Below are 20,372 nucleotides of genomic sequence, written 5' to 3' on the forward strand. Positions count from 1 at the left end.
TTCCTGAGTAGCTAGGATTACAGGCGTGAGCCACCAGCACCCAGAGCACTCTACCACTTTGAGCTATAACTCCACTTCCCACAGTAGTTTTAAATGTCTAACCCAGACTTCCTCACAATCCAAAGGGAAAGTAGCTCTCATTTACAAGAAATACACAGAGGGGCTGGGAATATGGCCTAGTGGCAAGAGAGCTCGCCTCGTATACATGAAGCCCTGGGTTCAATTCTCCAGCACCACATATACAGAAAACAGTCAGAAGTGGCGCTGTGGCTCAAATGGCAGAGTACTAGCCTTGAGCAAAAAGGAAGCCAGGGAGAGTGCTCAGGCCCTGAGTCCAAGCCCCAGGACTGGCAAAACAAAACAAACAAGAAATACACAGAGCTGTGGATTCACTGTGGAATCACAGTGATTCTTTTTTTGCCAGTCCTGGGCCTTGGACTCAGGGTCTGAGCACTGTCCCTGGCTTCTTTCTGCTCAAGGCTAGTACTCTGCCACTTGAGCCACAGAGCCACTTCTGGCCATTTGTCTATATATGTGGTGCTGAGGAATCAAACCCAGGGCTTCATGTATACGAGTGAAGCACTCTTGCCACTAGGCCATGTTCCCAGCCCCTTCACAGTGATTCTTAATGTCTAACCCAGACTTCCTCATATTCCAAGGGGAAATTAGCTCTCATTTACCAGAAATCCTTTGGTACACAGGAGCCAGTAACTTAACTTCTCATTGCTTAGGATTTCCTTATATTTTATTGTCAAATCTTTACTAACAAAACACTGAAAAAAACAGAAAAAATATTAGAGGTTAAATATTACTGGAGAGACAGCATTACACCGTGGTTAGAAAAACAAACAGCTCCCACTCATTACTAGCTATGGTCCTTTGGTAGGTTCCCATAATCTCTGCTTCAGTTTCCCTATTTAGTTAACTGGATAGCATCTACCTCAGAGTTAAGGAAACTGCACAAATTAATATCTAAAGAAAAATGTAAAACAAGGCCTAGCACATGGTAAGCACTATATGTACTTATAAAACAAAACTTTTTACTTAAATTAACTAGGCTAATTTCTCCATGATCTAACAGATCCTTCTCCATATGCATTTATTTAGATTTCTTATGGTAAATATGTACAGACAATTACATGTCCTTTCTATCCTTTCATGTTATGTATATTGCTGTAGTGTCCATAATTATAATAGACCAAATTACACCTAAACCAAATTATAAACTAATTGCAGTTGACACCATGTCTGATACTATGGGTTGTTAAATATCACCTTTGTTCTAATATCAGTCATACTTCTAGGTGACAACCTTTCCACTATTAGTAACTTCATTTACTAAGCTTTTCTAATGAGGCTAATTTTGATTAACAGTCAATACCCTATTCAATATACTATTTTCTTCCTTAAATTCAGGTTAGTATTCCATATTTTATCTCTTAAAGAGCACCTAGACTCCCCATTTAAATAGAATAATCTATCTGTACTTCTAGAATTACAAACAAAATGTTATTGTAAAGCTTTCCATCCAACCTTCTAGCTAGATGAAAAACAATCTGTTTCCCATTGTTAATACTTTGTCAGTACAAAGATTTCCACTTAACAATGTACACTCATCTACAAACAGGTGAGAGCCCTCGCTAAATAATGCTTCATTCCTAAATAATTTTCTTCAAGTTGAAGACATGTGGGGAATATACAGCTTTCTTCTCTATAATTATCCGGTGCTAAATAAGGGCTATATAATTGATGAAAGCTTTTCTCTGTTACTTTCCTTCATAAGGTTTCTTCTAAAGGTATTTCCTATGGAATAATAAAGGCAGAAGTTTTCCTGAACTCTCAGTAAAAAAACAAAAAAACAAAAAAAACTTTCCCTCTTGATTATACTAATAGAGTTATTTTTTAATGCTTTATGAAATGTCTATCAAAAGAAAAATTTGGAATCCTCAGTTACAGTTTCTCTTCACTGTGGTTCCTCTGGTGTTGGAGCAGGGCCGAGTGACCACTGAAAGCTCGTCCACAGTCATTGCATATAAAGCGTTTCTCTCCACTGTGCATTCTCTGATGGATAATCAGGGAAGAGTTCTTACAGAATGCTTTCTCACAATGACTGCATTTGTAGGGTTTTTCTCCAGTATGGTTTCTCAGGTGTACAATAAGGGAAGAACTCTCATTAAATGCCTTTCCACACTCATTACATCTGTATGGTTTCTCTCCAGTATGAGTTCTCCGGTGTGCAATGAGGTGAGAACTACAGTTAAAGGACCTGTCACACTGATTACATTTATAGGGCTTCTCACCAGTGTGAATTCTCCGATGAGCCACAAGGTGACAGCTCTGACTGAAGGATTTCCCACATTTATTACATTCATATGGTTTTTCCCCAGTATGTGTCCTTTGATGCCTAACAAGGTGAGCCATCTGGCTACAAGACTTTCCACACTTATTGCATTCATAGGGCTTAATTCCAGAATGAATTATTTCATGTTTGGTAAGGGCTGAGCGCTCTCTGAAGGCTTTGCCACATTCCTGACAGTTGTAGGGTTTCTCTCCTGTGTGAGTTCTCTGATGGGCAATAAGATGGGAGCTCCAGCTGAAGGACTTCCCACACTCAGTACATTTATAAGGCTTTGCTCCAGAATGTGTTCTTTCATGTTTACTAAGGGCTGAATAATCTCTAAAAGCCTTTTCACATTCATCACATTTAAAGGGCTTTTCTCCAGTGTGCATCCTCATGTGGGCAATAAGATGGGAGCTCCAACTGAAAGATTTTCCACATTCAGTACATTCAAAAGGTTTCTCGCCAGTATGAGTTCTCTGATGTCCAATGAGGTGGGAGTTCCAGTTGAAAGATTTCCCACATTCATTACAAACATAAGGTTTCTCTCCTGTATGAATTCTTTTGTGTACAATGAGATGAGAATTCCAGCTGAAGGCTTTTCCACATTTGTTACATTCATAGGGTTTTATTCCAGTGTGAGTCCGTTCATGTTTAGTAAGGGCTGAACGATTTCTGAAAGCTTTCCCACATTTATCACATTCATAGGGTTTCTCTCCAGCATGAGTTTTATGTTGGATAAGGTAAGAGCTCCAGATGAAAGATGTTCCACATTCGTTATACTCATAGGGTTTCTCTGCAGTGTAAGTGCTTGTGTGTTGAGTAAGAAATGAGTCATATCCAAAGACCTTCTCCCACTCATTATATTTATAAGCTTTCTCTGTAGGGCCAACTTTTTGATGCTCCATAAAGGATGAGAAATAGAAGATATTCTCATATTCTTTGTAGTCACACTGTTTTTCTCCACTACAAAGTCTTGAATGTTCATTAAATGATGGGCTCCGGTTAAAGATTTGATGGCATTCTTTATATTCATAGAGTTTTTCTCCTGTGTGTATCTCTTTATGATCACCAAAATGTATTATGTGGTTGAAGGATTTAACAGCATCCGTACATTTAAAAAGATTATCTACAGTCTGCATTCTTGCAGGCTGAATAGGTTGAATGGACTGGTAGAAGGCTTTATCATGATCAGTATTTTCACAGCTAACCTTATCTGCATACATAATGGCTGAGTTGTATCTCCAACTTTCAGCATGTGTTTCAGGCTTATAGAAGTGTTCTAACTGAGAAACTCTCTGAGATGGAACAAAATTTAAACTCTGGCTACACTCTGTCCCAAGTCCACAGAATTCAGAACCTCTTTGAGACAGTACTTGTTTTTGCATGAAGACCATCTGCCTCATCGCTGTACTCTGGTTCATTTCTAGCTGGTCTTTATATTCCCAGACTCCTAACCTGGAGAACCAAGGCTCCTCCCATATGTATTGTTCCAACTTCATGCCACAGGGTTGCTCTTCAAAAATACTCTGTGTTGGGATCAGTGCTTTGCTTTCTAGACTTCTCATCCACTCTGAAACAAACAAAAAAGCAGTTGTACACAGAGAAAGACCTTGGAATAGAGTGGAAACAGTTTCATGTTATTGAAAGCAAGAGTAAATTTGTTTTCAATTATAGACTTGAAAGCCAGAGAATCATCAAAATAGAAAATATTGAAAAAGGTTAAACAATTAACCAGCACACAGAGTATTTTAACTAAGTTATTTAACAGAGTATTTAACAGAGTATTTTTACAGAGTAAAATTTTTACAGAGTATTTAACAGAGTATTTTTAACTAAGAATGAGAGGGGCTAGGAATATGGCCTAGTATCAAGAGTGTTTGCCTTGTATACATGAAGCCCTGGGTTTGATTCCTCAGCACCACATATATAGAAAATGGCCAGAAGTGGCACTGTGGCTCAAGTGGCAGAGTGTTATCCTTGAACAAAAAGAAGCCAGGGACAGCGCTCAGGTCCGGAGTTCAAGACCCAGGACTGGTCAAGGAAAAAAGGGTAAGAGGTTCAAAAAGCCAGTGAAATTCTTTAACTGAAGGCCTGAGCACTATCCCTGAGCTTTTGTGCTCAAGGTTAATGCTCTACCACTTGAACCACAGCTCTATTTCTGGCTTTTTTGGGTAGCTTAGTGGAGATAAGAGTCTTATACTTTCCTTCCCAAGCTGGCTTCAAATCACAATCCTCAGATCACACTCTCCTGAGTAGCTAGGGTTACAGGCATGAGCCGCTGGTGCCCAGTAAGGACCAGAATTTGAAATGCAGAAAATATTTAACTTCAGGGGTAAGATACTCAAACCTTATAAAATATGAAGATGGCCTGTTTCATGACTGGCCCTTGGCCATCTCAAGGAATTGAGATCTTGAAAGGCTGTAACTGGTAAGAGACCTTTGTATGTTCAATGCCTTGAGTATACTGTACCAATTTCTCTAGATAGTCTGTGAAAATATTGTCATTGATAGTGAACAAACCATTTCTGTGTGTGCCTCCATGACCAATTCCTCTCCACAAATACCCTGGACATCCACTTAAGACTCAGGCAAGGTTCTGAGAAAAGACTAGTGGAAGCTTATACCAGACTTTCTCTCTGCCAATGTTGCATTGTATCCTTTTTGTGTAAGAAACTATAACTTTGAGGATGACTTTTGAGCCTGAGTCATTCTAATAAATCACTGAACTGGGGTTGGAGACCCCTGATAAAAGGACCCAGTAAATGTTATTAAGGCAAAAAAGAAAGATTGACTTAACAAAGGATGAGAACAGGGCCAGGGATGTGGCTCAGTAGAGTGCACAAGGCCCTGGGTGTGGTCCCTAGTTGCACAGGGTAGGGGAGTACTTGAGCCCCTGGCAAGTAGTATTTAAATCATTAGTGTCCTAAAAATGAATAGGATTAAGATAATCTTATTACTAAAATCAAGATTTCAAGTCAGGATGTTATCTATGATAAAATGCTATTATGTTATTTCCTGTTCCACTGAGTCCAGTAAAGCACACAAGGTTCAGCTGGATGCTGGTGGCTCATGCCTGTAACTTTACCTTCTTGGGAGACTAAGAATGGGAGGATAGATTCAAATCCAACCCAAGCAGAAAAGTTTACAAGACACCTCACCCCATAACTGGGCACAGTGGTGTATTCTGTCATCCTAAGCTATGAGGGAGGCTAAGAATGGGAGGGTCATGGTTCTAGGCTAGCCCAAGCGAAAAAGTGAGCGAAACTTTGGTTCAACAGAAAGAAGGTAGAAATGGTGGCCTGTGCCTGTCATCCAGCTATAATGGGAAGCCTAAATAGATGGATCACAGACAAGGTATGCTGTGAGGCAGGCAGAGACACCCTGTCTCAGAAACAATCAGTCCAAAAAGAGTTGGAAGCATCGCTTGGAAATAGAGTACCTTTCTGGCAAGCATGAAGCTCCGAGTCCAACCCCACCAAAACAAACAAAGAAACAAACAAAAACAAAGACCTGGCAGTGTGGCTTAGTGGTAAAGTGCTTGCCTAGAATGCAGGAAGCCCTGGGTTCAATTCCTCAGTACCACATAAACAGAAAAAGCTGGTAGTGGCACTGTGGCTCATGTATGGTAAAGTATTAGCCTTGAGCAAAAGAAGCTCAGGGACAGTGTCCAGGTCCTGAGTTCAAGAACCAATACTGGCCAAAACAAAACAAAGAAACACACAAGATTTACCAGCTCAAAGGGAAAATAGCATTATGATTTAAAGATACCTACCCCTAACGCAACAATTCCTCTGACCATCACAAAATCACTTTTAGAACAATTACACATGAGATAAGTTTACATATTGGCTCTGCCACTATCTTTACTGGACTTGCATTATGGTTGAATGAGAATGTTTGAATCCCACAAAATACCTAACAAATTATATATAGAGATATCAGCAGCAATGTGTTGTTACTGCTGAGGGGTCAATTTTCCGTTAACCAAAGGAGTCTGTATTAGCTCCCAACTGCTACTGTGATATGTTACCAAACATTTAATGGCTCACAACAACACAGGTTTATTACCCTATGGTTCTGTAAATCAGTAATCCAGAATGTCTTTCACTAAGCAAAAATAGCAATGAGAAGAGATGAGCTATTTCCAGAAACTCCAGGGAAGACCACTTCTGGATTCTAGAACCTGCTGGCATTCTTTGGATTACAGATCCTCCATTTTCAAAGCAAATCACCTCAACCTCTATTTCTGTCATGACATCTCCTCTTTGTGATATCAGACCCATTTTCCTCACCTTTAAAAATAAAACAAATTGCGGTGCTGAGATCAAACCAAGGGCCTTGTGCAAGTGAAGCAAGTGCTCTATCATTGAGTACATCCCCAGCCATGCCTTATTCTTATAAGGAGCCTAGTGATTACATTTATAGCCAAATATCCTAGGACAATCTTTCTCAAGATCCTTAATTTATTCATACCTGAAAAGCCTCCTTTTCCATATGAGGTAAAATATTCACAAATTATGGAGATTGAGGAATGATCATCTAATGGAGTAATCATTGTTTACCTCCCACCTGTCACTGTGGCTACACATAAATATTAATATCACAATCCAGCTCAGCCCATTTATAAATTTGGGACCCTATTTGAAAAATAACAAAAGTCCAAACATCTGGAGGTACAGCACAAATGTTAGAGCACCTACATAGTAAATACAAGACCTTGAATTCAAACCACAGTGTCTACCACAAAAAAATCCAGGTTCAGTGGTACATGCCTATAATCCTTGATACTTGGGAGGCTAAGGTAGGAAGACTGCAGTCTGAGGCCAGCTCTGGGAAAAAATACAAGACTCTATCTAAAGTAAAAATGGTTGGGGTTATGGCTCAAGTATTAAATCACTTACCTGCATATCAAGTGCAAGAAACTGAGTTCAAACTTCAGAGTCTCCAAAATAAAGATACACAGATGAAAAGTAATTTACAAATTCTTATATATTGTAATTGCACAAAGAAATCCTATAAGAGCCAGGTACTGGTGTGTCATGCCTAAAATCCTAGCTACTCAGAAGGTAGAGATCTGAGGTACAAAGCCAGCCCAGACAGACAAATTTGAGGCTCTTGTCTCCCAACTAGCAAAAAAAAACTAGTGGAGGTATGGCTCAAGTGGTGGAGTGCCATCCTTGAGCAAAAAAAGCTAAGCAAGAGCACGAGGCCCTAAATTCAAGCCACACTACAAGCACAAAAGAAAAGGAAAGTGGGAGAGGAGTCGTCACACTGAAACAGATGTGTGACAAGAGCAGGCCAGCCAGCTGAAGAGCCATCTCACCCACTCAGCCAATCGCATCACTAATATACATAATCCTCAAGTCTTTGAAATCAGCTCCTGTCAGCCACAGTTTCTCGTAAGAGGCAATGACCTTCTCTGAATCCTGATCCAGGGGAAGAGGGCCCTCTCTCATGGCCTTAGCTCCACAAGGGGAAAGACTTCATCCTCATGACTGCTTTAGCCTTTTTACTTTGGATGCAGGACCAGAAGGGCTTAAAGGATGATAAACAGGGCTGGGAATGTGGCTCAATGGTAGAGTGCTTGCCTAGCATGCATGAAGCCCTAGGTTTGATTCCTCACTACCACATAAACAGAAAAGGCAGGTTTTGGCACTGTGGCTCAAGTGGTAGTATGCTAGCCTTGAGCAAAAGAAGCTCAGGGACAGTGCTCAGGCCTTGAGTTCAAGCCCCAGGACTGGCAAAAAAAAAAAAAAAAAAGAAAAGAAAAGAAAAAGATGATAAAGAAAACATTCTATCCTGAAGCACAGTTAATGTCAAGTGACTACCTGTGCTGGTGGTTAAGAGCAAAATACAGATGAGTATATACTCCTTTTAGCTTACACATCTTCTGTGACTGTGGGTTTTTTAAACCATATGAATATATTACCTATATAAAAATAGCTTTGTGTTTGCTTCTTGTTTTTTGAAAGAAATGTTTGTGGCCCTAGAGTACAATTTGGCAATAAAGGAAATAAAAGATTAAAAAGTAGACAAAGAAATAAATCATTTTAAAGAAAGAAAACTGAGACTATGAGTGTCATGAAAAGAGCAGACACAAGGGAAGAAAACTCATTATGCAAAAATTACTATCTTATTAATAAGGCAAGATATCTAATAAAGTATAAATAGTTTCATTTCTACAGCAGCAGGAAAGTCAACACAATGAGGAAGAAACCTCCTCAGAAGGAATTCTGAATTTATGCAGAAGATAGCTAACGCCTTACCTGGACGAGGGCTTTGAGAATATGCTTGTTCCATCGACCATGGCTCTTTTCCTTGTTCCAACAGAGAAATGACCTCAGGCTTGGCAATCTGATTCCCTATACATGGAAGAAAAATATGAGGTTTGGGTTCTAAGCTTCACAGGGCCCAAAGGATGCTTCCCTTGCCTATTCCTCTCACATGGGCAGAATCAGCACTGCCATGTATACTTTATACATATTACGAATTCTGTGCCAGGGTCTCAGGGCTCAAGATCATCCCAACCCTTCTGAGACACAACCCTTTCTCCCAAGCAGTAGCTGAAGGCATTACTACAGCTTTGTTTACTTGGGTGGCACTGCCTTACCCACAGACAGGAGGTGCCCATAGGTCTCCAGCATCACATCCCGGTACAGAGTCCTCTGAACAAGGTCCAGTTGCCTCCACTCTTCTTGGGTGAAGTCTACAGCCACATCCCTGAAGGTTACTGGTTCCTAAAAGAGTACACATGTTCCTTCTCAGCCTGAGGCCACCCCCTCCAATGTTTATGGGGAGAGAATGAGGCTGAAAGCCCTAGGGAAAGGAGAAGGTATCAGAAAACTTCCTGTGTGTAATCAAGATTATGATGGATGCAGATCAGGTCTCAATGAAGACCGCCTAAGGCCCCGCATTTGGGATATTTGTGTATGTTGTTCTGGGGCTTGAACTCAGGGCCTCAGTACCACTTCTGAGATTTTTTTGCTCAAGGCTAGCACTCCACCACTTGAACCACAGCTCTACTCCCAGGTTTTTGGTGGTTAATTGTAGATAAGTCTCACAGACTTTCCTATCTGAGCTGGTTTTAAACCTCAATCCTCAGACACCACGTCCTGTGTAGCTAGGATTATAGGTGTGAGCCACTGGCATCTGGCTTGGGATATACTCTGAAGAAATTAAGAACAGAAATCATAGCAATGATGAGCTCTTCTAAGATTCTGGCCCCGATGTAGTAACTCTGGCCCATGTGAACAAGATTTCCACCTTCTCCACTTTTCTGACAATGCAGACAATAAGTTCAGGACCAAAGGAGACACAGGCTGAAAACACTACAGGCTACAGACCTTGGGTTGGGAGGGTTTTTGATCCAACATGTGAATTTAGAACCTGGAAAGTGATTCAAAGACATCTATCTTCTTGGGCTCAAAAGGAGGCTTCCATTCACAGAAGCCTTCAATCCAAGGACTGAAACTAAGGGTGAGCAGGACGGCCCTAAGCAGCCTGGGGCAAGGGGAATCAGTTACAGTAGTTGCACTAAAGTTGAATAAAATCCAAACTGGTGGGTTCCACTATGTCCTGTAAAACCAATAACCAGGAGGCTAAGGCAGGATAGCTTTAGCTCACAAGTTCAAAACCAACTTGGGCAACACAGCAAGAATCTCATTTCAAAAAATAAGCAAAGCACTGGGACTAACAGGTACATAACACTATATTCAACACGTACCCATGTTCAAGGCCAGCCTGAGCTACATAACAAGTTTGAGGTCAGCCTTGTCTACAGAAAAAAAGAAATTCATCTCCAAAAACCAAACAAACAAACAAAAAAACCCGAATCAAAGTAAGTAAATAAAATCCAAACCAATGCTTTTAGAAAATATGGGACCAAGAAAACTTACCAGAAAACAACAGGATACAATAAGTAAGGAGCCATGTGCTGGTGGCTCACACCTGCAATCCTAGCTACTCAGGAGGCTCTGACCTAAGGATTGAGGCTTAAAGCCAGCTTTAGGAGAGAAAATTTTCCAAGAGTCCATCTCCAATTAGCCAGCAAAAAGCCAGGCTAGATGCATGGCTCCTCAATTTGTTTAGCACCAGCCATGAGCAAACTGGGAAGTGACATGTAAAAAATGTTTTGGGGCTGGGAATAGGCTTAGTGGTAAAGTGCTTGTCTAGCATGCATGAAGCCCCGGTTCAATTCCTCAGCACCACATACACAGAAAATGCCAGAAGTGGAGTTGTGGCTCAAGTGGTAGTGCGCTAGCCTTGAGTAAAAACTCTGGGACAATGCCCAGGCCCTGAATTCAAGCCCCAGGACTGGCAAAAATAAAAATAAAATACATAAATAAATGTTTTTAAAAGTCATTATAGACAACTTCGGTTGTCTATAGTTAATGTATAAAAATGAAAACAATTCCAATGTAAGAATGTGATTGAGGAGGAATATGTGAAAAAAAAAGACAAAATATTAACCACTATTAATTCAGAAGTATGGGACCCTGTTAACTTCAAATCCTCTGTAATTACAGAATTTGCCTATTCTCCAAAGAAAAGTGAATTAAAAAGGAGACATTACAGTCCTGGGAATGTGACTTAGCAGTAGAGTGCTTGCCTAGCATGCACAAAGCCCTTGGTTCAATTCCTCAGCACCACATAAACAGAAAAACACTGGAAGTAGCACTGTGGCTCAAGAGGTAGAGTGCTAGCCTTGAGCAAAAAGAAGCCAGAGACAGTGCTCAGGCCCTGAGTTCAAGCCCAGGACTGGCAAAAAAGGAAAAATGAGACATTACCAACTATACTTGTAGAAGAAAAAAGAAAACTTCCTAGCTCAATATCCCCACTTGCTGGAGCCTCAAATTAGAGGCCTCACCTCAAGGGTGCTCAGAGGATATAGGGAACATCTTCAGTTTAGAACTGCAAATGAGAATGCAAACCACAAGTCTGGCAGGAAGAAATGAGGGAAGACAGAGGTACAGTCTGTGTATAGGGCAAGGTATCCTAGGTAGGATGCCTCCTGATGCTCTGGGGTAAGGGTGCAGAACAGAGATGGGCTCAGCTCCCAGGGATGAGCAGGGGTCTTCAGTTCCACAGGTAACCCTGTGGCCCCTTACATCTTCTAATTATATGCTGGATGGCTTGTAGAGATACCTAGCAAAAATCCTCAACATTCTCACACATACATGCTTCTCTCGGGGCATTCTAAGCACTCCTGGGATCTGCTCACCTACTAGGTGCACACTTAAATCCTATCGGGGTCAGAAGGAAGAGGTTAAAGTGCTGAGCTGGGTCTTAGCTGCCCACCCATGATCTTGCCTGATGGCTCATCTGAGTTTGAGTTTGCTCCTTTCAGGGAACTTAAAGCAATTAATATGGCTTCTCTAATATAACCTTGTTATTAAGTCTAATGAATGTTTTTCCTTTCATTGCAGATAGGGTCCCATTATGTAGGCTAGGCTGACCTGTTAATTCCTCTTGCCTTAGCATCTCAAGTTCTAGGATTATAGATGTACTAGAAATCTCTCACCTACTGTGGGAGTTACGTTCCAGAGACCCCTGTCATAGGTGAAAATGTGCAAAGTAGGAGCTGGGAATATGGCCTAGTGGTACTCACCTCGTATACATGAAGCCCTGGGTTCAATTCCTCAGCACCACATATATAGAAAAAGCTGGAAGTGGCGCTGTGGCTCAAGTAGCAGAGTGCTAGCCTTGAGCAAAAAGAAGCCAGGGACAGTGCTCAGGCCCTGAGTTCAAGCCCCAGGACTGGCAAAATAAATAAATAAATAAATCTGCAAAGTAGCAGCGCTATATTTTATTATTTGTATCTATTTTAAGGCTTATTTTATAAGCCCTTCCCACTCTCCTTCTCCACTTGCATCCACCTTAACATTTTTATATTGTTTTAAATATTTTAGGCAAAGTAATTAAAATCATAAATGTTTATATACTGATATACTGCAAAATCCCACGATACGGTGAAAACTCTGCAATACAGAATCAGGTATCTTTTTTTTTTAACCAGCAATAGTGAAGCTGCAAGAAGTGCACTGTGATATAGTGAGGGATAACTGCATACAACAAACCCAGATGTTAACATTTTAATGCAGCTCTTTGCAGAGAAGAAAAACATAAAAAGCAAGTATATCCTCCAATATGACCAAGGTTGAGTACAGAATATTACCATTGTTTTGTCAGGCATGTTTGTAATGCAGAAATTCTTGGTGGGTATTTACAGGGATTTGAGAGCATTTCCGTATTTGGGGGCTGGGGTTGGGTGGGTTTTTTTTTTTTAATAGGAAGAAACTGATGACTACTATTATCCCATTTCCTGAAATAATAGAATCGAAGCTCCGTCTACCTGACACTTCACTGTCCTACATGCTTCTAAAAGTAGACTGTTCAGACAAGGGATGATAGCATTTGGTGTTTTTATTTACAGGATGGATGTTTTATTTCAACACATTTAATTTGGAGGGAACCATAAAGGATCACAGGTTCTTTTGTGTTCCAGAAGACCTCATTTAATTAAAAACTCAATTCAAGTCCAAGTTACCAAAGGGAAAATTCCAAAGTGAGTGCGGGGTGGGGCCATGTGTGTGTTCTCAGAAATCACAACTCTTCAGACATTACAGGGTGTTGTTAGTTTAATTCTGTTTTATTTTCTCAGCAGTCATTCTAGTGATTCTCAGAAACCCTCACATGAATTAACAGCAGAGTGCAGCACAGTGATTACTTAGGCTTCTTCATAACATTTTATTGTATCAAACTCCTATTCCCAGGAGACTGATTCCAAGGGCCCCTCTTTGAGGATAGCCCAGCTTCACTGCTGGTGAATCTGTGACAAAATCTAAATTTGATGCACACATCGTAACAGCAGTGAACCTCAGTCGCCCACGTTCTGATGCCACATAATCACCATCCTGCATACGCCGTTCAGGCCCTTCTGCTTCCCAGGGATAACAGGCCTGCCATGCGGGACAGCACACTTTCGATGCACTTCACCTGTCAGCTTTGAAACTGTAGGAGGCTTTATGAAAGGAGGCTTTATTCATTCCTTATTAAGTAGGAGGTAGGCATACAATTCAGATTTTTTTAAATGTTTATCACAAAAAAATGCTATAACACTGTCTCACATTGGCTTGCTTTGTTATTTTAACCTACAGGTAAAAGTAATGAAACTACTATCTTTTTGACCTTCCAGAGCAGGAAGCACATTTATTCAATAGAGTAAATGTAAATTCCATGTGTTAGAAAAAAATGGATTTAAAGTCAACCTGGAGGTATGACTCAAGCAGTACAGTGCCTGTCTAGCAAGTGTAATATCCTGAGTTTAAATCCCATACCACCAAAAATAAATAGACTTAAAATCTCCCATGTATAAATATGAAGGCAACTTTCAGAAACTGTAAGCAAGAAGTTAAAATGTAGGTGCCTATCATGAAAAGAAATGTCAATGCAACCTATGACATGAAGACACTGAAACCTTGAAAACATTACGCTAAATGAAAGAAGCAAAAACTAAAGACCATATGCTATGATTCCACTTACACAAAATGTCCAGGACAGGCATATCCATACATAGAATGGCTAGTGGTTGCCAGGAGCTGGGAGTAGAGGAAAAGGAGACTGACCATGAAATGGATCCAGGATTTCTTTTGGGGTAGTAAAAATATTCTACAATTAGGTATCTGTGAGGGATGCATCATTCTAATATGTTAAAAACCAATGAATTGTACAAGTTAAGAGAATAACTATAATTTTTGGATCATATTTCAATAAGGCTACTATTTTAAAAAAAAAAAAAACAATTTTTAATTGGCTATCTTAAAATCTCTCCATTCCATCTCTATTGCCCTACTTCTCCCAGGAGCCACCACTGTGCTCAGTCCCGAAGCCCCTGCTCCGACTACCTTATATCTCTCTAACCTTGGTTTCCACGCTGGTCAGACTTAAGCCTGAAAGGCTAGCCAGCACCACAGACTGCTCTCTCCATCATTATGACAGGTACCTTTCTAGCTATATTCTGAAGTACAATACCTTCTGCTTCCATCACTTCTAAGGCTCCTTAGCACTGCGATGGAGGCCCAGCTCTGGAACAGGCATTCAGGGACCAGCTGGGTTCCTACTGGCCTCTCCAACCTATGAGCTCAGTCTTCACATCTGGACACTAATCACAGAGTGCACTCTCTCCCCCCAAAACATACCCATGGAGCTACAGGAGTCAGACCCCTGATTACCTGTTGGCTTATCTGGCTGATGCCTTCTTCTACCTCTTAATGTTCTAGGCAGCCTCCCCTCCACAGCACCTCTGTGCCTCCACTGATCTCCATACAGACTTGATCTCACCTCCCAAAACATCACTTAGACTGAGCTCCAACATAGCAGAGGCCTCCCCTCGAAGTCTCAGGCGTCTAGTGTCTTGCAGAGCATGTGCAGCCCAAGGACAGCTGTGAGCTGTCATTAGCTGAGTGAACAGCCCTGGAAAGGTGTCTAGGAGATTGTCATACCCGGCCTTTTTTCTCACAACCAACATGGAGGTTGCTCGAATAAGATCGGCCTGAATAAAATATTTAATAAAAAAGTAAAAGTGGAAGGAAGAGAAAAGGGGGCTGTCAGCGAAGATGGCTGTCCTTTTTGTATGTGTGATAGTCCTAGTGCTTGAACTGAATTTTTTCACTTAAGACTGGTGCTTTACTACTTGAGCCATAGCTCCACTTCCAGCTTTTTGCTAACTAGAGATAAGGGTCTCAAGGACTTTCCTGCGTGGGCTAGCTTTTAACCTCGATCCTCAGATCTCAGCCTCCTGAGGAGCTATGATGGTCATCCTTCATCCCCTAAACAACACAGGGCCCAGTGGACTGCTGACAGGCTTGTAGACAATGAGGTTCTACATCGTGGGACACGGACTGTATTCTCTCTAATTGCATTCACTTCTAGCTCACTTACTCTCGACCTAGACTCTTTCTGCTCTAATCTGAGAAACCACACTAATTGGATGGCTAGGAAAAACCTAGGTACCCACTCTGGGCACACAGTGACCATTCATGAAAAAAAAAAAAAAAAGAAGCCCCACCTCACCTGGATCTGGGGTGCTGGGAGCCCAGCTGACCTCTTCCTATCCTCTGGGCTTTCCTCCAAGTGCCAGGCAGGATCCTGAGGACACAAAGCTGGGAAAGAAAAAAAGCAGTTATGGAGACAGCTCTTCCTGTCAGAAGCCCATCCATCCGAGGGCCAGAGGGCCAGTCCCTGCCCCAACTCCTCCCCTCATGGGTGAGAGAAGAGGCCCAATCCTCATTCTATAGATGGAGAAAATGGAGCTCAGGGCAGGTAAGGAATATACCTAAAACCTGAGTTCCCATGGACCCCTATGTACCATCTCTGAGAAGCAGGGTCTGTTCATAGCCTTCTAAGCCTGAGCCCTAAATGGCCACACTAATTTTCTATGCATTCTGTCCTAGCAATGTCCAACTTTATTCCCTAGAATTTTCGGATTCCTCCTTATTCCAACTCTGCACAGAAACAGAACTGGACTGCAAGTCCCCTGCTCTAAAGAGCCACCTGGTCTTCAGTTCTGATCACCAGCTCACTACAGAGAGAGGCCAGAATAAGGCAGCCAACATTACTGAAGAGTTGGGCCTGCTGACTCACCCCAGGAGGCCCACCGGTCAGCAGCTGCCATCCCCCAAGACTGGTCCAAAAGGGCACCTGCACAGAAGAATCAGGTTTCAACTGTGACACAATCCCAGTGACTAGAGGTCCCAAAATGGAAAGGAAGCATTCCCACCAAGAGGCCTGACAAAAGTTCCATACACAGAGCCCAAGGACATGTGAAAATTCCAACATAAACTGGACCTTTACAGGAAACACACAAGTGAATCCATGTTAAAAGATTTATTGATGTGATATAACCATGGGAAAACCCTTTAAATGGCTGAAGAAGTATCTGACAAAAAATGTTATCTACTTTTTAAAAAAAGTACATAGTTGGAGCTGGGTGCTGGTGGCTCAGGCTTGTAATCCTAGCTACTCAAGAGGATGAGATCTGAGGATCTCAGTTTGAAGCCAGCCTGGGCAGGAAAGTCTATTGAGACTCTTATGTCTAATTAACCGTCAAAAAGCTGGAAGTAGAGGTATGGTTCAAGTGGTAGAATGCTAGCCTTCAGGGAAAAAAACAAAAACAAAAGCTCAAGGACAAAGCTCGGGCCCTTAGTTCAAGTCCCAAGACCAGTACCGGAAAAAAAAAAATAAGGACTACTACCTGATGTCTTTGATGAATGAAACCTTAAAGATGAAATGTATCACTGACATCATAATTAGGCTTTTTTTTTGGGGGGGGGTGTGGTGTGGTTATGGGGCTTGAACTCAGGGTCTGGGTGATGTCCCTGAGCTCTTTTTGCTCAAGGTTAGAGCTCTACCTCTTTGAGGCAAAAGCACTACTTTCAGGTCTTTGGGTTTTTGTTTTTTGTTTTTTTTGAGTAGTTAATTGATTCTCAAGGGGACTTTTCTGCCCAGGCTGGCTTCGAATCCAGATCCTGAGATGTCAGACTTGAATGGCTAGGATTACAAGCATGAGCCACCAACACCCAGTTTAAGCATTTTTTTAAAGATAACAAATTGCACATGAGTGGTATGTAAGTGAAACAACAATAGTAAAGGTGGAAAAATATGAAAGGAGTAAAGGCAAGGCTTTGATTTTATGTACTGTGTAACTGTCTTCAAGAAACCCCACAAACAGCCATAATATGTCTTGAGTACTTTTCAGGAGAACACACACACACACACACACACACGCACAAAACCCACTACATAGTATTGTATGCCAATAACTTCCCCCCTTAATCACTACTAGTTCTCAGTGCCAAGAAGACAGACCCTATTTCATACCTCAGCCCCTCCTCAGCCCTTATCCATGGCCATAGCCAGTCCCTAGAAAAAAAGAGGATTTGAACTTACCCCAGGAAAGCCATGGGTTGATTGCAGCCATCCCTGAAGTTTGATCAACCAGGCACCTAGACTGCTAACCTACAGACAAAGTGGAAAAAGACAAAACTGGTCCTTTCTCACAGAAGATCTAGTGGGAACAAAAAGAGACCTTATCCACACAAGCAACAAAAGACTTCTAAGAAGCATAAGAAAACTGCATATTGGGCTGGGAATGTGGCTTAGTGGTAGAGCACTTGCCTAACATGCATGAAGTCCTGGGTTCAATTCCTCAGTACCACATAAAGAGAAAAAGCTGGAAGTGGCCCTGTGGCTCATGTTGGTACAGTGTTAGCCTTGAGCAAAAGAAGCTCAGGGACAGTGCCCAGGCCCTGAATTCAAGCCCCAGATCAAGCAAAAAAAAAAAAAAAACAAACAAAACCCCTGCATATATAATTTATGGCACAACAGAACTCTGTGAGAAATAAAGAATAACATCAATAACCTGAAAGGGGGTGTATGTGAATCGCCCAATCTACATGATAGTTAAAAGATTACCAAGGGAATGCCAGTCACCTGACAAAAAAATCATTGTAAAACTCTATCTGCAATCCACATGCAAGACTGGCATAGCGCTTGAGGAAGGGGTTATGGGGAGTACCTGCTGAATGGGTGCAAGGCTTTCTTTTGATGAAAATACTGTGGAAGTAGATTGTGGCACACACTTTATGAATATACAACAAACCCCACTGATTTGTATACACACTTTCAAAGGTATTTTGTTATACTTGTGTTCCTAAAATAATCCACCTTCAGGGCCTACCAGGCTCAACTCTTTAGTCCCCTCAGTGTGGCAGTCGGAGAGAGGAGTCTGGAGATCAGAGCCCCAGCTGCCCAGGTTCAAAGTCTTTCTGCGAGACCTGAGAGTTCTCTGAGGAAGAGTAGGCGTGTCAGCCACACAAATACAACGGTGCTCGGAGGGAGATGCACGCACTTCAGACACACAAGCACGGACCCTAGAGAAACAAATGAGCAGCGGGAAGAGGTGGTGCCATAAAACACCGAACCTCACAGCAGGCAAACTGTTCTTGACACCACTGCTCGTAATGTGACAGCGTCAGATCACATACACACACACTCACGTTCACACACACACGAGCGCGCGCGCGTACTTCAGGTTGAAAGGAAACTGAGGCGGCGCTCGGCTCCCAAAACGGAGCTGGGGATCTTCTCACCGACGGCCTCACCGCGGGGCTCCCGGGCACCTGGGCTTCCTCCGCAAGCCGCCTCGGAGGCACGCTGCCCAGCCGGTCCAGGCTGGGGCCCAGGCCGGGCGTTCGAGTCCGGCTTCGCCGCGCGCCGAGACGTTCCCGGCCGTGAGGAGGAACAAAGCCGAGCCAGAGGTGCAGGACTCACCCGGGAACGAGGAAGTCGAGGGCGACTGGGGCCGCGAACCAGGAACAGGCACAGCACCTGCCCCGGCGCCGCCTCTCCGCGCAAGTTCTCCAGAGCCGTGGGCTTCGCGGCAGCCACAGCCTAAGAGCCGGGCTCACCTCGACCGCGGACAATGGCGGCAGCTCCCCGGTTGTCGACAAGGACGCGACGCGGAGGCTTCTGGGAGTTGTGGTTCCGAAGGGTGCGCTTCCTGTTTGTGTCGGAAACGCCGCCATGGCCGACCCCCTATCTGCGCGGCCCTACGTCTGCCCTCCGCAGCGCGAGAGCTTCTGGGAGTAGTAGTTCCAGAGGCCGCACTTCCTGTTCCCGCTGGAAGCGCCGCCGCGGTCGAGCCCCTCCATCTGCGCTACCGCACACCCACTCTCTGCGGCGCCCGTCGGGGCTTCTGGTGTCAGAGCCGCAGCGAGGTAGGAAGTTATAATCGCTGCCCTCCATCTTCCGCCATCGCCGCTCACCGGAGCGGGCGGGGGGCAGGGTGGGCGGCCCGGAGCCTCAGTTTGCCAGTCTGCAAAATGGCGACTCACTGTAGCCGCTTTCGCTGTGGGAACTCCTGAAAGCGGACTCGATTCAACTCTCGCGCTGTACGGAGAGAGTTCACACACACACACACACACCTTTACTCGCTGTACGGAGAGAGTTGACACACACACACACACACCCCTTTACTCTCAGCTATAATATGTTCTCAGCTATATCAGTGACTGTCCCCCATCTCTTTTCTAGATGACAAAACTTCATGAAAACCTAAATTATTGACCTATTTTGCCATATTTCCCTGAATCGGCATTTATTGAGTGGCGATAGAACAAGGAACCAGGGCTAAAGTAACCTCTGCCTTGGTGGCTGTTATTGAAATCCACAGTTCAAGAGAACTAAGGGGAAATGAGAACGCTCCTCATACAGAGACACACACCCACCAACTCTATCCCACCCCACCCCTCAGCATCTAGCCCTAGTAGAAGGATCCTCTTGAAGGGTCCTCTAAAGCAGAACCTGTGGGTGGCCCAGGGTCCTAGGGAACTGGTCTGTGCTAGTCATGCACTGCCCAGCTTACTTCTTGAGCACTGGCTAAGCACCTACCAGTTGAGCCAAGAAGGTATCCAAGGCATGACAGACTGTGGCCTGTAAGGACCCACAGTATATAGAGTTCAGGACAACAGACAAGGAAAGAATGTAGTGAAAGTGGTATGTGGGCAAGAGTTGCAGAGGACCTTAAAACCAGCTCTGTCTGCAAAGGGAGAAGTGGCCCCACAAAATACCTTGACCAATGGAAGACAAAGGCAGAGGACAGTATGTATGCAAAGGCTGAGGAGCATGTCAGGAAATAAATGACTTAAAAGTTGTGGGAGTGTAGAGACTCATAAACTGACAGGAGAAATACAAAGTGAGAAGACAAACCCCTTACAATCTCAGTCATAGGGAACTATTGAAAGGCTTTTAGGTGGGAAAGTTACCTGAGTTTTAAAAGAATTATGGAGGTGGCTAATATAGAGAAGACAGTGTAAAGGACAAGAACAAAAGCAACATGGTCACTTAGTGAGCAGCTGGGCAAGAAAAATCCTGAAGATGATTTCCACTAGAGATGTAAGGTCCTTTAAAGAAACAGGCTTGTGGGTTGGGCTTATGGCTAGTGCTGAGGTGGCATTCCTAGTGGGCAGGCAGA

At 43.0% G+C, this 20,372-nt stretch overlaps 1 protein-coding gene and 1 long non-coding RNA gene across 4 annotated transcripts; both read right to left on the bottom strand.

The window, feature by feature from the left end:
• Positions 1 to 763: 763 nt before the first annotated feature.
• On the bottom strand, positions 764 to 18,844 carry Znf606 (zinc finger protein 606). Of its 3 annotated transcripts, none has more exons than XM_048368732.1 (7): positions 18,490 to 18,844; positions 17,288 to 17,356; positions 15,983 to 16,039; positions 15,413 to 15,501; positions 8,952 to 9,078; positions 8,608 to 8,703; positions 764 to 3,911 (listed from the first exon to the last, which is right to left on the bottom strand). In XM_048368732.1, exons 2-7 carry the CDS (start codon positions 17,316 to 17,318, stop codon positions 1,951 to 1,953), a joined length of 2,361 nt encoding a protein of 786 aa, XP_048224689.1. In that variant the 5' UTR covers positions 17,319 to 17,356; positions 18,490 to 18,844; the 3' UTR covers positions 764 to 1,950. The 3 variants fall into 3 exon arrangements, with proteins under 3 accessions (XP_048224689.1, XP_048224690.1, XP_048224692.1); XM_048368733.1 differs by having other exon boundaries at positions 18,405 to 18,844; XM_048368735.1 differs by lacking the exons at positions 8,608 to 8,703; positions 8,952 to 9,078; positions 15,413 to 15,501; ... (1 more) ...; positions 17,288 to 17,356; positions 18,490 to 18,844 and adding an exon at positions 7,083 to 7,107.
• LOC125367984 lies at positions 13,068 to 15,055 on the bottom strand. Its single transcript, XR_007214201.1, has 2 exons — positions 13,883 to 15,055; positions 13,068 to 13,351 (listed from the first exon to the last, which is right to left on the bottom strand). It is a non-coding gene; the product is annotated as an uncharacterized LOC125367984 (long non-coding RNA).
• Positions 18,845 to 20,372: the final 1,528 nt, after the last annotated feature.

The sequence above is a fragment of the Perognathus longimembris genome, chromosome 20 (assembly GCF_023159225.1).
Source record: "Perognathus longimembris pacificus isolate PPM17 chromosome 20, ASM2315922v1, whole genome shotgun sequence".
In the NCBI taxonomy this organism is placed as follows: Eukaryota; Metazoa; Chordata; class Mammalia; order Rodentia; family Heteromyidae; genus Perognathus; species Perognathus longimembris.